At 51.6% G+C, this 23,611-nt stretch overlaps 1 protein-coding gene across 3 annotated transcripts in view; it reads left to right on the top strand.

Moving 5' to 3' along the window:
* Tmem51 (transmembrane protein 51) overlaps window positions 1–23,134 on the top strand; it is a 50,463-nt gene extending 27,329 nt beyond the window's left edge. For all 3 annotated transcript variants that reach the window (XM_041652275.1, XM_041652276.1, XM_041652277.1), the window contains exons 2-3: window positions 19,268–19,802; window positions 21,975–23,134. In XM_041652275.1, the coding sequence (XP_041508209.1) occupies window positions 19,462–19,802; window positions 21,975–22,383 (750 nt within the window). In that variant the 5' untranslated portion in view covers window positions 19,268–19,461 and the 3' untranslated portion in view covers window positions 22,384–23,134. The remainder of the gene's footprint in view (window positions 1–19,267; window positions 19,803–21,974) is intronic.
* Window positions 23,135–23,611: the final 477 nt, after the last annotated feature.

Here is a 23,611-nt window from a genome sequence, read left to right on the forward strand (position 1 = left end):
CTGCATTTGTGTGTGGTGGGCATGCGTGTGTGTGTGTGTGTGTGTGTGTGTGTGTGTGTGTGTGTGTGTATTTAAGGGCTGGGGATGAGGGTCAGTGGCAGAACTCTTACTCAGCAGGTTCAAAACCCTGGCTTCATCCTTAGCGCCGCAAAAACAACCAGTCAGTAACAAAAAGCCCCCAACCCACCCGCACACTGCAGCGTGCCTTTTACTTTGGATAAATCACATCTTAAGCAGAGGGGTTAAGCAGAGCTCTCCCCCCAGCCCTGGCACTCACAGTTGGCAGGTGTGAGGTGGCTTCTCTAGCCTCCCACAAACACCACAGACAGCCGGATGCCCAGCCTAAGCGGGTATCACCAGGCCGGTGGCCAAGCCCACACAGCTGAGCATTTGAGGATGTCAGCTGCTTGCTGAGTCTATTTTAAAGCCTAAGTCTAACTAGGGTGGAGGCGACCCCAGGGCTGTCTCCTGGTCTTCTGAGAGCCCCGCGCTAAGCCTCAGACAAGGCGTCCTCAGTCACCGGGCAGCTTCTGGCCGTGTGCCCTGCATCACAGGGCCTGTGTACCAGGCGGGCAGAGGGTGGGACTTGCCACACAACTGCGGAAATCCTCCAGGCACCAGGCAGCGGGCAGGACAAGACAGGCCCTCTCTGGGTTCTGTCTGCCAGGCTGCGGGTCAAATGATAATGACAGTAATGGCAGGGGCTGTGTGTGGAGGGACCGGGCTTTACAAACGCGGTGCTGATTGGTTTGCTTGCTTAGTGGGAAAGCTTCAATTTGAGAGTGGCCTCACCCCCACCATGTCGCTCCTTAATTAGCTGTGCACCTTTGTGCAAGCAGCTTAACCTCTCTGAGCCCTGGCTCCTCATCTGTATAAAGGTCACAACACACACACACACACACACACACACACACACACACAACCTTTGTCTAGGAAGCATTTTGTAAAGGCGAGATGTTGTTATAATCATTACAGCCACTAAAATGCTGTGAGCATAGGTGTGTTTGAACACCTGTCAAGTTATGAAGATAAGCCACCATGAGGGCAGCCTTCCCATTATCGTATACGCGTTTCCTCTCCTTCCTCCCCATCCCTTCTTGCTGGCTTCATCCCTCTCTCCCTTCTTCATTTCCTCCTTCCTCCTGTCCTTCCTTCCTCTTTCCTTCCATTTTCTTCCTCCCCAACCCCAAACCCCTTTCTAGTGAGTTCCTCAAACCATTCTGGTTCCCTGGGTTGAAACCAGAAGGACAAGATGGCCCTTAACCATGCTGCCTGCATGAAACCCATACACAAGTTTGATTTCATTAATTAGAATCACGCGACCACCTAGCTGGAGGCAGATTGGAGCACACAGCAGAGCGTCCCTTCTGGAGTCAGTTCCTGCTGAGCCCTGACTGGAGTGGCCTCTGGGATGCGCCTCTGTAGAATGGGCACAGTTTTGGCCCCCGCTCCATCCGCTGTTGTGGGGTGACACTGTCGAGGCCGTCTGGTCATCAGCATTCCTGGACTTGGCCATTGAACAGGTCAAGCTCTAGGTGGCTGGCTGATCAGCTGTGTGGCTGAGAGGGTGACAGTGTGACCGTTCCCCAAGGGACAAAGAGTTACCCACTGTCTGTGGACATCAGCAGCCCCCATGTTAGATTTGTCCTGTGTTTAGAGGTGAAGTCATTTCTGTATATAGTCTTGGGGAGCATGTAGGTAAACAGGTCTTGTTTAGACACATGCAGAAAGCAAAGGTGTCACTTCCCTAAACGCACACGAAGAGCTAGTGAGTCTCTCAGAAAAATTCTTCTTTTGTGACTAGAGAGATAGTTCATTGGCTAAAAAATACTTGAGAGATAGTTCACTGGGTAAAAAATACTAGAGAGATAGTTCACTAGGTAAAAATACAGAGAGATCGTTCACTGGGTAAAAATACTAGAGAGTTCACTGAGTAAAAAATACTTGCTACTAAGCCAGAGGACCTGAGTTCAATCCCCGGTATCCACACGATAGAAGGAAAGAAGGGGTGACATTTAAAGGTTTAGTGTGTGTGTGTGTGTGTGTGTGTGTGTGTGTGTGTGTGTGCGTGCCTACAGAGACCAGAAGAGGGCACAGGCTCCCCTGGAGGTAGAGTTCAGGTGGTTGTGAGCTGCCCAGTTTGGGTGTTGGAAGCTGAACCTGAGTCCTGAAGAAGCAGTAACTGTGCTTCATAACTGTGCCATCTCTCCAGCCCCAGGAGTGACATTTAAGTGACAGGCTAGTGAGAGCCACCATAATGTGCTGCAGGGGGAGAGCAGTTCCTCACAGTCCCAAGGTGCACAGGTCTAGCCTCTGGAAAGGCGAGATGCTTCCTACAGGCTCAGGATGTCCCCAGCACCTACATTTGTCACCCATCAGCCCCCTCCATGGCATGTCATACTCCCAGGTCCTCTTCAAATTCCCTTATTTACTTATCCATTCATCCATTCACTTATATTTTTTTAGACAAGAGTCTTGTGTAGCCCAGGCTGGTCCCAAACTGGCTGTGTAGCTGAGGATGACCTTGAACTCCTGCTCTTTCTTACTTCCACTTCCAGGCACAGTTCCCATGGTTAATTGTGGTTAATTACACTGTAGCTGAGCTACAGCCCGCCCCCACCCCAGCCTGAGTTCACCTCCTTTGCTTTCTCCTATGAACATCTCTGCCTCCCGGTGTGTCGCTAGCCTTGGCAGTGCTGTTTGATGGACTGGCCTCCTTCTCCTCTGTTTCCAACTGGAGGCCTCCAGGCCTCACATCTGGGTGATTTGCAGCCATGCCTACGGGCTGGCCGTGCAATAGGACCAGGGCCTGACTGTATGCCTGCTTCCAGCCCCAAGCGGTGTCCTTCCCTGGTGTCACCACAGTGACCTTAATTAGCAATCATAGTACAAGCAGAAAGGACGTTGTGGGGACAGTGGGGACAACTGCCGGGAGAGTCCAAGCTCCAAGCAGCTGGATCTTGTTGGCTTTGCTTTGTTGACCTTATTTGGGTCACATAGTGGAATCAGCCGAATCAGCCGCAGGTCTAGAGGTATTCTGGGTCCAGGTGGTCTTCTCTTAGCCTCATCCGTACATGGCCTCAGCTGTCATTGTGTCCACTGGGCATCCCTGTAAGTGTGGCAGTCTCTTCCCTTGAAATAGCATGCTGGTCCCCAGCAGGTCCAGAACTCACTCTGTCTTTGTGAACCCAGAGGGTCTCAGAACAGAGAATCGGTGGGGCCTTCTGGGTTCTGACCTTTCAGAGGCCACACCTTCTGGGGAACCAGAGGAACTGATTGGCCAGGATGACCACGCCTATTCTTAGAACCTGAAGTAGGCGGGGATAGTGGATGCTCACTGGATCATCAGTGCTCAGGGGACAGCACTGGGCAGCCTGCTCCCCCATCCTGTTGTGGCAGTCTCCCAGCCTTTAGAGACCCACTCTGGGCATCATTTGTGTGACAAGCTTGGACAGCTCCACATTCTTCAGAGATTAGAAGCATATTTAAAGCGCCCCTACAGTGGCTTATTTTCTGATAACCGGTGTCATCCCATTTGTTGGTCTGAGATTTCCTGTTTGAAGTTTCATAAAGACGATCACACCCACGTGGTGCTTGGCTCTGGGTTGCTCTGAGATGCTCATCGCTGGGTCCCTGGCACCTGGATTCCTGAGTTTGTGGGTGTTCCGTAGGTGTGTGTTGAGTGTGTGACAGAGGGAGCCAGAAGGCAGATGGTGATACCTTTACTTTATGACCCCCAGGGCCCACCTCACCAGACAGCAGCACCCCTGCCCAACGTACAAGGACAGTCAGGAAATAACAGCTGGGGTTTTATTGCTGTGGCTATGGTCACCCAGCCTGGGTGTTTCCCCTGGATTCTGGGAGCAATTCTGCCCCTTGATGACGCCCACACAGCACCTTTTAGGGGTTCCATTTTCCACCAGAACATTTGGAGTTCTGTTTCCTTGGACTAGAATTTGTACCTAAACACCTTGAAGGGTTGAGGTGATGGTGATGTTCCCAACCCTAAGGAATGAGAAGAGAGGACTAAAGACTGTAGCCAATGTCCAGAGCAGGCAGGAGCCCTGGGCCTGTGGTTAATCTCGACCCCTGGCCCTGTGCTGGCGTGGCTCAGTGAGGGCAGAGTCCTGGGTCAGGCAGCCCCGCGAGCATGAGCCCCAAGTTAAGGGATCCTGAAACTGGTGGCAAAGAGGGCCACCTTGCCTTCAACTTGGCTCCCCAGCTCGAGGCAGCTGATTGAAGACCGTGGAGTTCATTCTCATTATTGTATGTTGGGTATCAAGCCCTTATCCCTCTCTCTGTCTCTGTCATCCACAAACTTCTGCTTCTGACATTGGCCCATGCAGTTCGCTGTTCGTGGAAGCTGTGAATAGAAGGTTTGGGGGGAAAAGAAGAGAAAGAAAAAAAAAGTACAGGGCATGGACGTGGGACACGTGAGGGGCGGGACAGTGAGGCGGAGAGTGGACTCTGGACTCTCTGGTTGGCGGCTGAGCTTTGCTACTTATTAACGAGGTTCTTTGAACAGACTAGGGTGGTTCTTGGGACCTCAGAGTTCGCTTCAATAGTGTCTTCATTTAATCCTGAGGGTGAGGGTGAGCGTCCCAGCGGACGACAGCATCCAGTGCATCCAAGCCAGTCTGATGACTTTGAAGATGCCCCTCCTCTATAGAGTGTGTAAGCCTATATTTGTAATCCTAAATCCACTGTATGCAGTTGCCAGGAGCCCCAGAACTACAGCGAGCATCAGCCTCACATTAGCTAGAAGACAGTCTATCAAGGTGTGCCTATCACTGTTTGGGCTGACGGGAAAACACCCCCCCCCCCCCCCGCGCCCGCCGCCTCTCCACAGAAGGCTACATCTTCATCCCAGAGCCACGTCTATGTTAGCCTTCAGGCTGGTGACACAGTATGTTACCGACAAAGTTCACTCTTGAGAACTCTGCAATTGAGTTAAAAGTGTCTCATAATGTTTAACAGTCAGTTTACAATTTTGTGTTGGACCAAATCTGTAGCTATCCTGAGGTGAATGCAGCCTGCAGGCTGTGGGCTAGAGCTGCCTGTGTGGTGAGGGGGTTTTTGTACATGCCACTGTGTCTTGATCTTGAAGGGAGGAGGTAGCCTTGGCTCATCTAGTTGGCTTTGGTAGTCTCAGATTCATAGAAGATGGAGGCAAGCAGGGGAAGCCAGGGTGCCTGGAGTATGCTTGGAAGACGGAGAAACGGCAAAGCCAGGGGATGCTGGCAACATCAGGAAGCTGTGCAAGGCTAGACTGTGGGTTGTTGGGGGAAGGTGGAAGTGTAGGCTTCTGAAACTCAAGGAAAATAGATTAGTGTCACTTTAAACTGCTACATTACCTGGCAGCCACAGGACACATCAGACCTCAGTGGCAGAGAGTTGGGAGAATCCTGTGACTGTCCGGTTTTCGCTGTGAGGACAGCCAGGACTGTCCCTGGCACAGAACATCCCACCTGGCCTCCAGAGACCCTGCCTTCCCTCTCCTGATCCCCAGCTAGAGGCTACTATTTGCTGTGCCTCATCCCTGTTCCCTGGGCCTTCTCAGAGGTGTGAATTGCAGGAGAAACACTAGACACTTCTTTTTTTTAATATTTATTTATTTATTATGTATACAATATTCTGTCTGTGTATATGCCTGCAGGCCAGAAGAGGGCACAAGACCCTACTACAGATGGTTGTGAGCCACCATGTGGTTGCTGGGAATTGAACTCAGGACCTTTGGAAGAGCAGGCAATGCTCTTAACCTCTGAGCCATCTCTCCAGCCCAACACTAGACACTTCTAATGCACGGCTCTTCCTAGGAGAGGCTGTCAGTTCTGGAGGTGACCTCGGAGCCTTGAAACATGGTGGTTAACACAAGAGAAGCAACATGAAGCAGGGACACCTTGCATGTTCCTTCCTACCTTGAGCGCAAGAACCTTGCGATGGCTCAAGATGGCTATGATGGGAAGGTTTACACCATAGTCATTGGCCAAGGCCACTGTGGCGGTCATGGTGAGACTTGAAGGGGAAGCCAGAGGACACACTTTCTGTATATCACATTGATGGTATCCTCAAGAGACTGGTATCAGATTCCAAACCAAGGATGCCTGCTTGCATCCCTCCTATAAGGATGCTCACATCCCTCCCGTAAGGATGCTCACATCTCTCCCGTAAGGATGCTCACATCCCTCCCGTAAGGATACTCACATCCCTCCCGTAAGGATACTCACATCTCTCCTGTAAGGGTACTCACATCTTGTCTGCACTGAGCCTGGTACATCCTCTCATGTCCATTCTATCCCCTTGGCATGACTTGTGATGCCTGACGCACCGTGGAGACTGTAAATAGTGACTGAGCCTTGTTCAGGGAATGGTGACAAGGAGAGCCTGACGCACTGACGCACGGGTGCAGGACAAATCTACCCTATCACCCTGTGCAATCCTGGGGACTGCACTGGGAACCTTGTACCTACTGGCTTAGTGCTCTACCAGTGAGTTACATCCTCAGCCCTCTTTTACTTTTTGGTTTTTTTCAAGACAGGGTTTCTCTATATTACCCTAGCCCTAGCTGTCCTGGAACTCACTTTGTGGACCAGGCTGGCCTCGAACTCTAAGATTCTCCGGAATGCTGGGATTAACGGTGTACACCACTACCACCTGACCTCTTTTTATTTTTTATTTTGAGACAGGCCTCAGTAAGAAGCCCAGGCTGACCTTGAACTTGCCTGTCTCAGCCCCACCCAATAGCTCTGCTTACAGGCCTGTGCTACCAGGCCCTGCTCAGACAATCCTGTCCCTGAAGCCTGCTGCGTTCTCGGTATGTGGTTGATTGAATCACCAGATTTGGGAGGGAGGCTGGCTCTAGAGGGCTGCCTGCATCCTTGCTTCTGCAAAGCTGCGTGTGTGTGTGTGTGTGTGTGTGTGTGTGTGTGTGTGTGTGTGTGAGTGAGTGAAGTGGGCATCAGATCTCCTGGAGATGGAGCTACAGGTGTTGTGAGCTGTCTGATGTGGTGCTAGGATCAAAACTGAAGTCTTCCAGCAGAGGGATATGCGTTTTAACTGTTGAGCCATCTCTCCAGCTCTGGGAAACATCATTATTCTCATTTTAAAGATGAGGAAGCTGAAGCTTTAAGAGGCACAGAGAATCCAGATGGTGGTGGCGTGAGCCTTTAATCCCAGCACCTGGGAGGCAGACGCAGGTGAATCTCTGAGTTTGAAGCCAACCTGGACTATAGAGCAAGTTTAAGAACAGACAGAGCTACGTGTCAGAGAAACCCTGTCTCAAAAAACAAACAAACAAAAAAAAAAAAAAAAAGAGGCACAGAGAACCCCTGGTGGTGAAGTGAAAAGAACCGAGCTTTGTCCAGAGCTCCTGGCAGAAACTGTCTTGGTCCCATCTTTTGCAGCGTTCACTTCCCTGAGGCCACCACCTGTGAGGCTATAAAACCACACACCTTCCCCTCTGGCATTTGTCCCCAGCCACCTCCAGTCTCTGTTCCCACATTTTCAAGCACCTTGGCCCACCTCACCCCAGTTTGCTGGCCTCCCTGGCCTTTACACAGCCCACAGTCTTTGCCCAGTCTGAAAGGGGCCCTTCAGGGCTTCTGCAGACAGCCACATGCCTCAGATGGATTAGCCAACATTTAATGTTTTATCACAATCTGAAGAGCTTAAGGCCTGGCTTAAAGCCATCCACGGCTGAGCTGTGAATAGGGTCTTAGAGACAAGGTTTTATGCTCATCTGACAGGGCAGCTTGGGGAGACCCATTTGACAAACCCGGTTGTTGGAACTGACCCCACCACTACCTTCAGACGTGGGTGTGGGAAGAAGGCCGCGGTCTTTGGGGCTTTTTCCTTCTGATCCCTTGCTAAGTGAACTTCCTCCCTGTATGGTCACCTGCTTCATAAAAGCAAAGGCACTAAACAACGGACAGTCCCTTTGGTCATGATGCCACCCACACATTCTTTTTTATCTCATCCCGTTGGCCATATCCTAACTGGTCAGCAGCAAGCTGTGTGATCTGCCTACACTCAGGAACAAAACCAAGTGCAGCAAGCGCTGGGAGACATGGCCCAGAGGTTAGGAGCACTTGCTGCTCTTGCAGAGGACCTGGGTTCTTTTCCCATCGTGGTTAACAGCCACCTGTAACTCCAGTTCTAGAGGATCCAATGCCCTCTTCAGGCCACCTCAGGCACCAGGCACACACGCAGTACACACATTTGTCTGCAGGCAAAACACCCATGCAGTGACCTAACAAAATAAAAAAAAAATGAAAAGCTACCACAAACGCTGGAGAAAGATCCTACAAAACGGGACAATTCCACATGGCTCTTACAATATCAAATAAACATATGTGGATAAATCTCTTTGACACAACCGTATCCTTTTTTTTTTGCTTTTTTTTAATTAATTTATTTATTTATTAAAGATTTCTGCCTCCTCCCCACCACTGCCTCCCATTTCCCTCCCCCTCCCCCGATCAAGTACCCCTCCCTCATCAGCTCAAAGAACAATCAGGGTTCCCTGACGTGTGGGAAGTCCAAGGACCACCCACCTCCATTCAGGTCTAGTAAGGTGAGCATCCAAACTGCCTAGGCTTTCCCAAAGCCAGTACGTGCAGTAGGATCAAAAACCCATTGCCATTGTTCTTGAGTTCTCCATAGTCCTCATTGTCTGCTATGTTCAGCAAGTCCGGTTTTATCCCAGGCTTTTTCAGACCCAGGCCAGCTGGCCTTAGTAGGTTCCTGATAGAACATCCCCATTGTCTCAGTGTGTGGGTGCACCCCTCGCGGTCCTGAGTTCCTTGCTCGTGCTTTCTCTCCTTCTGCTCCTGATTTGGACCTTGAGGTTTCAGTCCGGTGCTCCAATGACACAACCGTATCCTTATAAGTGATAGTAATACCATATTATCATTTATCGGGTGAAGGTATAGACTAAACTCATACGATAAAAACAAGTCAAGATTTAAAAAAAAAATTATTTCCTATTCTTTCATGTAAATAGAACCCACAGGTCAGGTGTCTAGGGTTGAGTGACAGCTCTGTGGTCCTGAGGGGCCCAGGCTCCTCTTATCTTTTTGCTCTGTCACTCATTACCTCCGCCTCCTTTACCACCCAGGATGGTTGGATGCCTGAGCCCCAACCATCACGCCCACATCACAACCAGAAGGAAAAAGGAAGCACATCTTTTTCATTGACGAATGCTTTATGGGTGTGCCCCCCCCCCCACTGAGTCCACTGCTACTTGGATCTCATTGGCCATAACTCGGCCATATGAAGCTTCAGTCACATGAAGCCCCCCCTTCCTAGGAGGCTGAGTAATGCTGTCTGTGTTCTGGGAGACCATGGGGAGCTAAGTGTCAGGCAGGAGAGAGCAGACATAGGAAGCAACCTCACCGACCACACGAGAATCCCAGCAGAGAGAAATGTCACCGTCCCTTCTCCAACCTCCTCCAACTCAGGTAGGAAAAGGGACACAATCAGCCATCTCCCCTGCTTCGAGGTGAGTTGGGCTACGCAGGTCCTTCTGGCTGAGGAGAGGCAGGAAGCCAGGTAGGCCCCTACCCTACTCTGACGTTGTTTTCCAGCTCAGGAGTTCTGCCAGGCACCTGAGGAGATAAGGAGCCTTGCTGTGTTGCGAGGTACGCAGCACAGCTGTGGAGAACACAAAGCAAGTGGCCAGAGGTGCCTGGAGCATGAGCCAGAGGGCCAGAGACAGCCCAGGAGAGACTCCTGGTCCTGCCTCCCCCGAAGCTCTGTATCTTGGTGTTTGCTGTGTAAGAAAGTCACTCACGGCTGGAGACTTCTTTCTGTGCAAAGTGGAGGTATGTAGAAGTCACCCTTCCAGGGCTGCCGGAAGGGGCAGGAGGTGAGGTGGGAAAGGCAGTGTCCTTGCAGGTTGTCAGCCAGAGGGAGAGAGATGCTGAGTCAAAACCCTGCAGGGGTGTGTTCTAGCTGACTGAGTGCCCAAGTGCCTGTGTTGAGGTCATCTAGGACCTCAGAATGGAACTGTGTTTGGGGACAGGGCCTTTGAAGTGGTGACCAAGCTGACTTTATCATATGGGTGTCCCTTTTCCTTCAGTGCAACTGGTGTCCTTACCCAAAGAGGAGAGGGCAAGCCTGGCATGGTGGTACATGCCTGGCATCCCAGCACTTGGGAGCTGGAGGCGGGAAGATCAGGAGTTCAAAGTCATCTTCAGCTACCTAGTAATTTTGAGGCTAGCCTGGGCTCCTCAAGACCCTGTCACAAACAGAACAGGAGCCTAGGACATTAGACACCACACAGAAGGATGACCAAGGGAAGTGGCCTTAAAGAAAGCAACCCAATCAGCACCCTGGCTTTGGGGAAGGCCCCTGTGTGTGGACTGGCCATGGTGACCAAGCAGGCCAGTCCTGGCCATGACTCTCTCCGCTCCTGGCTCTCACCTCAGCCTGTGACCAGGTTAATAGTTAAACAACCCAGCACCAATTACTCAAACCACAGCCAGAAAGGACCAGACCTGTGGGGACAGAGTGACTCACGCTGGAAACAACTCAAGGAGAAAGGCATTTTACCCCCTGACCTGGCAAGGGTTTCTGGGAAGGAGCTAGGGTGGGGATGAGGGAGGTCTCCAATGGATCGGGTATAAGCGTCTCGAATCTGCTGTGCCATTCGCTGTGTGACCCTGAGCTGTGTGACCTTGAGCAGGTGTCTGCACTTCTCTGAACTTCAAGTTTTCTTTGAAACTCTTTCTGAAAACTCATCATGGAGGTTTGGAAAAGTTGAATACGATCATGTGACTTTTATAACTCAAAGCATGATTGCGTCAGAGAAACAACGAGTTGTTGATAAGAAGTAAATACATAAGGAATAACATAGATGGCATGAATCAAACAAAATAGTAATATTCAAAGGATAACGAATAGGTCATAAATAATAAGGAACACCCGGGACACAGCCATATGGTGCGGATGCTGGATGAACCCGTCGGACACCTGAGTGGGACCGCTCAGATGCTCCAGTGAGCAGGCAGAGATGGAACCTGGCTCACCAGGTGATACCTGAGCATCAGACAGGAAGATCCTGAGCTGGGGGAAAGAGCTGGGGTCCAGTGCTCCAAGGGAAAAGGCAGACAAGCGGCTCTGAAGGGAGAGAGTTGCAGAAGACTCACCGGCTCCACCCAGCACAAGAATGTTTTTGGAGGTTTTCAAACTGCCTCCACCTTGCAACTTAAAAAAAAAAATCATGGACAACCTCAGCCAGCTAAGACCCTATGTGACTTAGGGTCAAACTCCCTCATAGGGTAGGGTCTTTTTTTGTTTTCAAGTAGCCCAGGCTAGCCTTGAACTTACTACGTAGCTAAGAAATGACCTTAAACTCCTGGTCCTCCTGCTTCCATCTCCCTAGTACCTAATCACACGAATGGAACTGGGGTTCGAATCCAGGGCTTCATAGATGCTAGACAAGCCAGTTTCCTTGTCAACTGAGCCACGCCCCCCACTCGCAACCCCCCCCCACCACCACCACCACCACTTGGGACCACCAGACTTGAGTCTGGGAGCGCAGTTCTGAGCCTGAGAAATCAGAGCGGCTATGGATGAGGTAGCAGAATGCCTTTTCTCCCTCAAGTCTGCTCCACGTGGCAGTCAGGACACCAGCTCGCCAGGTCATGGCAGAGCCTAGGTTAAAGTGCAAAATCAGAAGGCAGGCTACTTGCTGGGGCCTGCTGCACAGGTTCCAGGAGTGACTTGCAAAAGGTCACCAAGAGGTTGTGTATCCAGAGGAAGCCATTGTGTGGCCCCAGTCACACCGACCGCTGTGGACTGGCAGATATAGGAACACTGCCCGTACCCACGTCCCCAAGGGTGCCTGCTGACAGCACATTCTCTCTTAGTTCCCAGTGTTCAGAAGTCCAAGTCACTGTTGACTGTTGACGTCAACCAGGAGGGCAGGCTCCCTTCTCAGGCTCAGGGTAGAACCAGTTTCTTTTTTTCCCCTTGCTTCTGGAAGTTTCCTGCACTCCTTAGTGTTCCTGTCCCATACAACACCACCCACTGCCACTTCCTCCTTTGACCTCTTCACCTCTGTCATATAAAGACGTCTGTAATTCTGTCGGTTGGACCCACTATCCAGAGGACTCTGCCCGTCTCAGTTCCTTGGCTCAATCGTGACTGAAAAGTGCTTTGGCCATATAAGGTCCCAGTCTGGGAGTCCCGGGGATTACTGGGCATGTGTCTCGGTTGGGAGAGTGCTTGTCTAGAATGTGTGGGGCTCTAGGTTTGATTCCTCGCACCATATAAACTGGGCATGGTGGTACACACCCAAAACCCTAGCTCCCCAAAAGTAAGACGGGACAGTCAGGAGTTCAAGGTCATCCTTGGCTATCAAGCTTGGGTTCTATAAGACTTTGTCTTTAAACAAAAGGGGGGGAAAATCCCGTGGCTATCTTGAAGTTAGCGTGTGTCTGGGCTACTGTATACCACCTCCCAAACTCTAACGAGCACAGTTGTGAGCAGTGCAGCCTCCGTCTGAGACACACTCAGATCCCCTCGGCCGTTCTGACATGGCCTCCGTTATGCATGCCGCTCCCTGGGGCTCTGTGAAGGAACAGAAACTCTAGATTTTATTAAATCCTTCTTGCCCCTCTCTGCTCCTCTGGGTGACGTGGTCTGGGGAACGTGAAGGGATACAGTTGCTCTCTGAAGCTGCTGTGTACCCTGGACAGACACTCTCAGCAGGGGGTCCCTGGGGTCAGGACAATTAAGCAGTGTGTGTGTGTCCCTGGGGTCAGGAGGACACAGACAGTTAAACAATGTGTGTAGCCTCCCTGCCAGGCCCATCCTCCTTCTCAGACCTAGCCAGTGCCTCAGACGGTGTTGGCTCTGCTCTTGGTAACTCCTCAGCCTGTGGATCCAGGACAAGCCTCTGTGTACCATGAGCCCTTCCTCCATAAATGAGCAGAGTTGGGACAGCGCCTCCTTTAGGCTCACAATTGTATGACAGGCTCAGCTGCACAGACCATGAGGCATCTGGCACAGCCAGGGAGGAACTTGGAGGCAGCCCAGCCCATGGCCATCCATCCTCCTTTGCCAGCATGGCAACCCAGTTACAGCTTATCTCAGAGAGGCCGATGGAATCAGTCAGAGTAGGTTCCAAGTATCAGAGTCATTTAGAGTGGACAGTGCAGGGGCCTGGCTGCTGCTCAGTGTCCATGGGCTCCGTCCCCATTGAGGAAGACAGGCCACCAGTGTAATGATTCCCAGGAAACACAGAATTCCCCTGGGTATAGTGGTATATTATTTGTATTTTGATAAATAAATCTTGCCAGAGGCAAAACTAAAGCCACTAGAGGTCAGGCAGTGGTGACACACACCTTTAATCCCAGGATTTGGGAGACAGAGTCAGGTGGATCTCTGTGAATTCAAGGCCACCCTGGGCTTCACAAGATCAATACAGAAACAAATCCAGGTGGTGGTGGCTCACACCTTTAATCCCAGTCCTAGGGAGTCACACGCCCTTAATCCCAGCACTAGAGGGAATATAAAATGGGAGGAGAGAGAAGCTGTGTCTGCTTAGTCTGCGGTCACCCAGCCTTGGTAGAAGTAAGACTTCTCTAGTGGCTTGGCTGCTTTGCTTTTCTGTTTTCGGGTTGAACCCTAATTTCTGTCTCTGGGTTTTTATTATTCGTGCTACACCTGGGACTCATGGGCTCCGTTCCCATTGAGGAAGACAGGCCGCCAGTGTAATGGTTCCCAGGGAACTCAGAATGCCCCTGGGACTGAGGGATTGGATCAGTCTTGTCTATAGAGCCAGACATTAGCCACTTGCTAACAGACCAGCTTGAGACGAACTCCCGTGGGAGACATGGATTCCTTAACCTGCCTCCTGTGGACAGAGCCCCAGGGATTGCAGGGCAGACTTAATGTCTTTAACTTATCAGACACATAAGTGAATTAGTGAGGGACCTGGTGATGTCGGCTCATGAAGTCCACCAGCGCCTGTGCCAGGAGCCCGGGAGGGAAGCTGCCTCTCTTCCCGGCAAGGCTAGGTGCATTCTGGGAGATGCCTGCTTTTCTATGGACTGACTCGGGTCCCTCCCCTGGACTGCCCCATCTCCTAGCCCAGACCCCATAGGCAGCTCGAGATGCTGCAGAGCCATTTCTCCTTCTCCCTGCCTGTGTCTCGTTCCTTTGAGAGGTGCTACCTGGGGTGAAAGTCACACGTTGTCGAGTGAGCTGTGCTCCCATCCCAGCTCTACACTGGCTGTGTGACTTTAGACAAGTTGCTTTGCCTCTCTGAACCTGGGCTTCTTTATAAAACCAAACTGATAGCTTTCGAATGGTTGCTACGGCTTGGCTGTTTCTTGAGTGTATCCCTTGAAGGTTCTGTGTTAGAAGCTGGGCGCCCAGTGTGGCAGCCTTGAGGCCATTGGATCTGAGGAGATGCCTAGGTCAACAAGAAGGTCACTGGGGAAGAACTCATGTAGTTCTCAGTTAGTTAGGGGCAGAGTCAGGGTTTCACACCGTAGCCCAGGCTGGTCTGGAGCTTGCAGTGGTCCTCCTGCCTCAGCTTCCCAAGGGCTTGGGGGCCAGGCAAGCATCTCGCTGTCACTCACACATGAACTTCCCCCTACTAGGGAATCGTTGGTCTTTCTGATGGGCTGTGTACAAATGTCACCCCTAAGCCCCAACACACAGAACGGCCAGGGACGGATCTAAATCAAACTCTCAAAGTCAAAGCAATGTTCGCCTGCCGCTCTCTCTGCTTTTGTGATGACAGATGGCAGAACCCGTCTGCCTAGCCCAGGGAGTGGCCCCGGGGATTCAGCCTTGGCTCAGGATAGGGAGGGTGGCTTCAGAGTCAGCCAGATTTGCTTGTGAGTCTTGACCCAACTGCTCACCAGGACAGAGAGTGGCTCATCACACAGTCAGTGGCCGGAAATACTGGACGAGTGCCCGTGGGTACCTGACTCTCACTGAGCCGGAAAGCCACGGGTGTCACTAAGACCTCCAGCCTTTTCCTCACCACAGCTCAGAGGCTTGCTCGTGCCTGCCCAGCTGCCCCCTGGCATAGCAGCCCTGTCCTCTGTCACCTTGACTCATTTTCCCAGGTGTCGAATCACAGAGATCTCCTATGCTCTTAAAACAGGCACCTGATACCTTTGGCTCTAAGTCCTGAGGGGAGGTGGCCCGAAATTCCCTGACAGACAGGAGGACCCCAACAGCAGCGGCGGCTGGCTCTAAAAGCAACCGTGGGCGGAACTTGGCAGGTCTTGCTGGAACTCCTCAGTGGTCAGGGTAGCACACCCTGAGTCCCCAGAATGAGATCCCCTTCCCAACTGTGGCAGGCAGTGGTATTGCAGGGCAGTGGCCAGGAGTCTCTGGGGTGCAGCAGGCCACTTCGGTCTGGCAAACCCTCCTCCCAGTAAAGCCGATGGCAGTGCCAAGGAGCCTCCTGGGAATAGACTTTACTTCCTTGCTTCTAAACTGCAGAATGGCCAAGCAAGGCTCTGGAGACCAGCCTGGGCACTCTGGACCCCCGGAAGCCATAACTCTGTGCTCAGTGTCTGCTGTTGTTCTGAGTTCACAGTGCTGGGGGTGGGGGAGGGGGAGGCAGGGGCCCCACCACCGAGCCAGCCCCCAGTCCTTACTGTCTGCTTTCATTACACTGTTTGTCTTAAAGTTGGAGTCCATGGAAATTGGGTCCAGCTGAGAATGAGCAGCCACGACCCACTCTGGCCTCAGCCAAGCCGAGGGAGCACTCTGGTATTGGAGCAGAGATGGTCCTCCCCCCAACTGGGAGGGCCAGAGAGTTGGGCTACTGCAACCTCAGCCCCTCTGGGGAATTTGATAAGATCACTTCCCAGGCCCCAGTGGCAACCACCTTCATTCTAGTTACTGGGGTATCATTTGCATATGAGAACGAGATGTGGGTGTCCTGTAACTCCTGAGTTAGACTTCGGGAATCCTTGCCTGTCGGTACCTACCTGGGCCTGGAGGTCCCCTCACTGATAGAGATATGGGCTCACCGTTTAAACCTGCTGGGTACTCATTTGTCCAGTCCACACGTATTCGTTAAGGGCCTGCTCCATTCCTGGCACAGTGTGCTGGGAGCCAATGCATTATAGCAAGGCAGACAAAAGGTGCCCTTCTCGAAGCTGAGATTCAAACGCAGGGGACCAGGGAGCCAAAATGAGAATGTTGCAGACCGAGATGGTGGCATCCATCTGTGGGGAAGAGTGTTACCTGGAAACTGAGCAGAGGCTGTTTCAGGCTGACACGTCGGAGTGGCCTTTCCCCTTAGTCATGGCCTTTGCTCTGGTGCCCATCCATCCCTCATGCAGTGACCAGGATGTGCTTCCATTTTCTTCTCTGGAGCCATGGTCAGCCTGTGGAAGAACTTGGAAGGACTGGGGATCAGTGTGGCCCATGGATTATCATTATTCTGTGGCCCAGAACCTATAAGTTCTATGGAGTTTTGACTCCCTCCCTCCCTCTCTCCCGCGTGTGTTGCATGCGTGCATTTGCACAGTTGTGTAAGCCTATGTATACGGTAGGAAGGCCAGAGGATGACAGCAGGTGTCCCGCTCTATTGCTGTCCACTTTTTCCCCTGGGACAGTGTCTCGCACTGAACCTGGAGCTAGGTTTGCAGTCAACAAATCCCAGTGATCCTCCTGCCTCCATCCTCCAGGTCCTAAAGTTACAGGCACACATGGCAGAGTCTGTTTTTTTTTTTTTTTTACCTGGGTCCTGGGGATTTGAACTCAGGTCCTCAGACTTGTACAGCAAACACTTTGCTGACTGAGCCATTTCCCCAGCCCCCACTGTCTTCTTTTGGTACCCTTTTTAGATAAGCCCACCTCAAGTTCTCAACCCCAAATTAAATGTCCCACCGTGGGCACCTCACAGAATCAAAGTGCCCATGGCTTCCTTAGACTATTCCGTCTCTTGTTTTTCTAGGTGGATCCACAACGGAAGGTTTTAGCTTGACAGCTGTGCACAAGTGTCCCCAGTGTCCCCCCAGGAACCCCAGGCGATCCCCTCTTTCCTCTCCTAACAGGGCATTTTAAAACCTAGACAGAGCATCTTCTGTGTGCCACCAGGTTGCCTCAAACATGCGATGGGCGGGCAGGTCCAGCTCTGGGGTCTAGAGAGCAGCCTGTCAGAGCCGAACACCCGTCTCTGCCCCCACCCCAGGCCGCTGCTTGTTAAGGACATGCTGACGGCTATGTGGCCCAAATCGTCTAAGCATAAAATTAGCTTTCTGTGTCTGTTCTGCAAGGGAAAGCAAACTGGGCTAAATATACCACAGGGCCATGGGTGGTCAACAAGCCAGATATGAGACAAACAGCGGGCCAGTGGGAACTGATTTTCCCAGGGGCCCGTGGGTTCCAAAAGCAGCTGCCAATAAACTTACGATACTGCCAGGGTGTAGCCCTGACAGTTGAGTGCTTGTCCAGCATATGAGGCCTTCCAGCCTCAGCAGATGTAAACCAGATGTGGTGACACCTGTCACCCCAGCACTCGGGAGGAGGAGACAGGAGGATCAGAGGCTCGAGGTCATCCTAGGCTATATAATAAATAGAAGATCAGAGATGAGACCTTGTCTCAAACAATGTAGCAAGCATCCTGCAACCGTCTGTGCTCTATACACCATGAACACACACACACTCATGCCTTCCATGTCCCTGTGTTCATAGGGCACACAGCATGTGCTCATAAGTCACCTGCACATGTAAGCATGCATGTGTGTTCACATACACCCCAGATCATGCATCCACACACATGCATGTGTGCCTGTATGTATATAGGCATGCATGTATATGCCTATACACATATACACATATGCCCACGCACACACCTGTGAATTCTGCATGTGGCCATCACACCAATGAAACTTCCCTTCTTTGAAGTGTATAGAAGCCCCAGCCTGAGCTTGGACCCCTGCTGCCCAGCTCCATGGGTCACACATCCCTTGTCTCTGCTTCTGGAGTGTCCTCACCTCCTCCTAGGCACCTGCAGTGTCTCCCATGCAACTCTCAGGTAACCAGATGTACCAGAAATATTTACTGGGTGGAAAAAAAAAAGAAAAAAGAAAAAAAAAGAAGGCGCGGACTTCAAGCTGAGAGAGAATGTTGTCCTAGATATTTTTAGAGTGACTTTTAACAAAGCGGAGAGTTTCAGATGAAGGTGAAAGTTTCACAAGAAAACATCTCGCGGCATCTCGTTTCAGACTCCCTGATCAGCTGTGCTTTTAGAAAGTCGGAAAGAATGCAGAGTTGAAAACAGGGCCTGTCCATCTCAGCGCTGACTGGGCAGTCCTGCCTGGCCATGTTTCCTATCCCCCCCCCCCGCCCACACACACCCCACACCACCCTGACCGAAGTATGGGCATACTGGGACCTTGTCCTCTCCTCCTCTGTGACCTCCAATCTATCCCAATAGACTTCCTCAACCACGGAGGGTTCCGGAATTCCAGCTCCCATGAGCTGGGTCTTTGAGCTGCTTCTCTGGAAAAGGGATCTGTTTGTTTGTTTGGCTGTTTGATTTGGTTTTGGGTTCTCTTAGATGCAGAAGATGAGGCTGTACAGACTTCTGCCTCCTTTCTGAAGTGGGGGAAGATGGAACCGCTTATGTTTCTGGACAATCCCAAGCTCTCCGTCCATGTCACTGGACATGCACGCACTCACTTGAGACCCTGCTGTGTAGATGGTTGAGACAATGAAGAGGCCAATGGGAGAGACAGGCCAACCCCAGTAGCTAGTGGGGCATACACAAACACCCAGAAGGGGGTGACGTGGTAACCACAGAGGTGCTAGGAGGGGAAGACCAAGGTAGTGAGGCCAGTGTGGCTATGCACATCCTTCTAAGAAGACAGATTTTCTCTTCCAAGACAATAGGGAGCCAGTGAGGGTAGTATACTGGCCCCAGCAGGCTGACTGGAAGGAAGTCATTAACTCCTGCAGTCCCGTGTCCCATCCCCCGTGCCCCATGACTGTGACGTTACTGACCGTGGCCCAGTGATGCTGTCCCCCCAATCACCCCCCAAGCTCTCCTAGGAGAGACGTCATCAAATCACACTTCATTAAACCTCACTGCAGGTTTCGGTTGCTCCCAGCACTGACCTCACGGGCCTCCTGCAGGGGCAAATCTGATTTTCCCTTCTAGCATAGGGTGGTGGCTAGAACATCTGGAATGTGTTAGAGGTAAGGCCAGGGTGGAGCCTGGTAGCTTCACATAGAACCTCTCCAAACCAGAGCTGATAATCTCCCTTCCACTCTCTTCTCTCAGACCCCTCATCATCCGCCCGGTCCACGCGGGATGCCTGGCACTTGACGAGAGCCATCGTCTGAGCATCTGCTGAGGCTTCTTTTTACTGTGGCATTGGAGAGTTTCTTTGGTACGAGGAAGGCGTGTCTGCCGCCACTACGGTTTTGTAATTTCCTCTTCTGTCTTTGAGCCGGGTCTTGCCCCTTTCTGCTGCCATGATGGCCCAGTCCAAGGCCAACGGCTCACACTACGCACTGACGGCCATCGGCCTGGGGATGCTGGTCCTCGGCGTCATCATGGCCATGTGGAACCTGGTCCCTGGTTTCAGCGCTGCAGATAAGCCAACGGCTCAGGGCAACAAGACAGAGGGGGGCGGTGGTATCCTCAAGAGCAAGACTTTCTCGGTGGCCTACGTGCTGGTGGGCGCGGGCGTGATGCTGCTGCTGCTGTCCATCTGCCTGAGCATCCGGGACAGGAGGAAGCTGCGGCAGAGCGAGGAACTGGCCCATATCCAGCAGCAGGCGGGAGCTGTGCCTCCCGCGCAGGAGGAAGACAGGTGAGACATGCCCAGCTGCTCCCTCCAGCCCATGGGAGGGACACATTCGCACATAAGTGAGCAAGAGCTTCATTTTATGAGTCTGTGTTTCCACTCTCTTCCAGGAAGGTGCCTCATGCCCTTTCACAAATACCTTCGTGCTTACTAGATACAGGCTTCCCAATTCCTGCGGCTTAGGTGGATTACCAGGTGTCCCACAGAAACGGGTGGGGACCGGGGCTCTAGGTTGCTTGTTTGTCTCTTTGCCCCAGGTGCTGTGTGTGTCTGCTTTGATTTGAAAAGATCACAGTACAATATTTCACTTGGCCCCAAAATATCACTAGCATATTTAAAAGGTAGATGACAGACAGGCGTGGGGGGTATGTGATAAAATTTGGCATCTCTCTTAAGGTTCATTTCTGTGACTATGATTAAAAACACTCTGACTAAATTAACTTAAGCGGAAAAGGATTTATTTAATTCACAATTCCTGGCCACTGTCCATCATTTTGGGGGAGCCAAGGGGGCAGGAACTTGAAGCAGCTGGTCACCTCACCCCCACTGTCAAGAACAGAGAGCGATGAGTTAATGTATACAGACCCTCGTTCTCATTTTCATCCAGTCCACGAAATGCTGCCACCCATATTCAGGGTGTACCTTCCCACCCCCATTCATTGGCATAATCATGATAGCACTCACACCACACACACACACACACACACACACACACACACACACCACGGACACACAGACACCCACATTCTCAGATGCCAGTCCCTCAACTGATTCTTTTTTTTGGTTTTTCGAGACAGGGTTTCTCTGTGGCTTTGGAGCCTGTCCTGGAACTAGCTCTGTAGACTAGGCTGGTCTCGAACTCACAGAGATCCGCCTGCCTCCGCCTCCCGAGTGCTGGGATTAAAGGTGTGCTCCACCAACGCCCGGCTCAACTGATTCTAAGTTGTATCAAGCTGACAACTGCTCAAAGCTAGCCCAGCGCCTTACTCGATGTACTTTTCATTGCTCTGAACAAATGCAGAGTCATCTTAATGAAGGAAGGGTTTATCCCGCCTCTCAGTTTGAGGCTAGGGTTCATCGTGGAAGGGAAGGTGCGGATGCAGGAGCCTAGGACGGCCCGTGATATTATGTGGGAACTCAGGAAGCAGAGAGAGATGAAGGCTGCTGTCCAGTTCACTTTCTCCTTCCCCCGCATTTCATCCGCACCCAGCCCTGGATGGTGTTGCTCACATTTAAGTCAGAGTAGATCTTCCATACTCAGTTAAACCCCTCTGGAAACACCCTTGGCCTCATCCTGTATGTCTTTGGACTTGACCTGGCATGGGTCCACAGGGAATAAAGAAATACAAACACAAGTAAAGCTGGTATTGGGTGGGTGGTGCACTCAGATGAAGAGGCACCAGCAACAGCCAGGAAGCTCACCACATTAGGGGTTCTCTCTAGGGGAGTAGCCTTACACCGAAGTCATCTGGGGTGGAAGCTGTAGTCAGGTCTTTCTGCTCCTACTGGTCGACCCTAGACCAGGAAGGCCTTGCCATTCCTATGAGTCTGGGACACGGGCATCCTTGATATACCCTGCCCGTGTCAGCAATACACATTGACTTGGGGCTTCATGCATTCCCTTCAGCCCTCACAGATATCCCAGAGATGTGTCTCCTCCGTGCTTCCAAATCTCAATATGGCAATGAAGATGAACCCCTCCCTTCATGGCAAAAGAGCCCTTGTGAATTAATACAGAAGATGAACATACTGGTCCGAAAATAGACAAAGGCCATAAACAATGATTTCGTAGGTGTTTAACCTCATTAATCCTAGGATACAAACAAAAAGACCCACATTCAGGATGGGTCTTCCCACCTCAGCTAGCCCAATCTAGAAACCCCTCAGGGCAGGCTTCTCTTTTAGGGGCTTCTAGATCCTGTCTAGTCCACAATGCCATTAATCACCACAGTCTTGATGTATTCATTCCCGCATCTGTAAAATGGGCAAAACAAAAGCCCTTACAGTGTGGTTAGAAATGGGAATTTATGCTAAAATACTGATTACTTCTACAGCCAACACATGGTTTACAGAATTGGTGTGTGTAGGTCTAGTACTCACCAGCAACCCCAAGGCTACCTTTTGGGGACTTTTGGTGATCTGAGTGTGCACTAACACCCTGTGTTTGTCGTCCTGCAGCCAGGAGGAGGAGGAGGAGGCCTCCTCACGGTACTATGTCCCCAGCTACGAGGAAGTGATGAACACAGGCTACTCGGAAGCCAGAGGACAGGAGCAGAACCCCAGACTAAGTATCTCTCTCCCCTCCTATGAGTCACTGACTGGACTCGACGAGACGACCCCCACGAGCACCAGGGCAGAGACGGAGGCCAGCCCAGGGCATGCTCCCGACAGGCAAAACTCCAAACTAGCCAAACGCCTAAAACCACTGAAAGTTCGAAGAATTAAATCTGAAAAGCTTCACCTCAAAGACTTCAGGATCAACTTACCAGAAAAGAATATCCCTCCTCCCTCTATCGAGCCTTTGACTCCTCCGCCACAGTACGATGAGGTCCAGGCGAAGGCCCCCGATGCCCGGCCTCCCGACTGAGTGACCCTGCTGACATCACTCCCTCCTGTCTCACCCTCCACACCGACAGACTGCGCAGATGCCACTTCAGCCAGAGAGGGGTCAGGACACACTTAGCCACTGTGATGGGGATTCTGGGTAGAGGGAGTTACTAAGGACGGTTCACAGAGCCTTATGTAGCAGGAGCACCGGAGGGATGCTGAGGGCTTGTGATACTGTGGACCACAACAAGGTGTGTGGCCTTGGCAATCCCCTCCATCTTCCTTCCCAACTCGGGACCACTGGCGACGCACTCCTCTTCTGAGCTGGGACAGGATCCCTAGCGACCGGTGTAGATGGAGGTTGTCTCCTTTAGCTTTCTACCACAGCTGCTGTGTTTCAAAAAGAAACCAAGTGTTTTGCTTGCTTTCTTCACTGGAGCCTTGAATAGGCAGGGAAATCGGCTCAGCTTTGGCCAAAAGGACACAGAACTGTCTTGTGAATACAATGAGACCATGTGGGGGTGAGTTGTCCGGGAGGCCCCTAGGGGCCATTGGTGCTGTCGGTTTTTTGAGGGTCCAAGGCCTGATGACCTTCAGCATGTGACGTGTGAGGTGGTTTCTGAATAGGTACACTGGTCTCCCGTGGCAAGAGAGGAAAAGCCGCTGTTGGTGTCTTCTCGGAGGTCACGCGGCTGGGTGTTTTATAATAAAGTGTTTTATATGTAGCACACCTGACCATCGAGTCATTTTAGCTGGAAGATACTAATAATAACAGCTAGTCAACATGAATACTTAATTCACAGGGAGCTGTGCTCTGAGGAACAGAGGTGGTACCCCATGTCATCTGTACCCAAGTCTGGCGCCCTGCTGTTCTGCGGACTGGTTCCCTAGCTTAGGTCAGCCCGGGCACCCTGTATTGTACCGCTAACAAGGAGTTCTGAGCTCAGACCGTCTGGTTTCAGAATCTGAGTTCTTACTCTCCTTGCTAAGTAACTGAGGCCGTCCTGTCAACCCATAGGTCACACAGAAGGCACTGGTAGCTTGGAGCAGGCCCCCATCCCCTCCCTAGGCAACCCTGGAAGAAGCTCAGCCCGTCACCTACCCCCAGCACTGACTGGAGGTAGATATGTCCTCTAGGAGAACACACTGTCTACAGTGTGGTACACACCACTGTGAAAAACCCCAGGGACTACACACTGTTAAAGAAGGGAACCGGAACTTTGGGGTCTAGATCTTGGCCCTGGAGGAAAGCCTGGGAGAGACTTGAG

This window comes from Microtus oregoni, unplaced genomic scaffold (genome assembly GCF_018167655.1).
Source record: "Microtus oregoni isolate MIOR12 unplaced genomic scaffold, Mior012 000005F_ref0000423, whole genome shotgun sequence".
NCBI lineage: Eukaryota > Metazoa > Chordata > Mammalia > Rodentia > Cricetidae > Microtus > Microtus oregoni.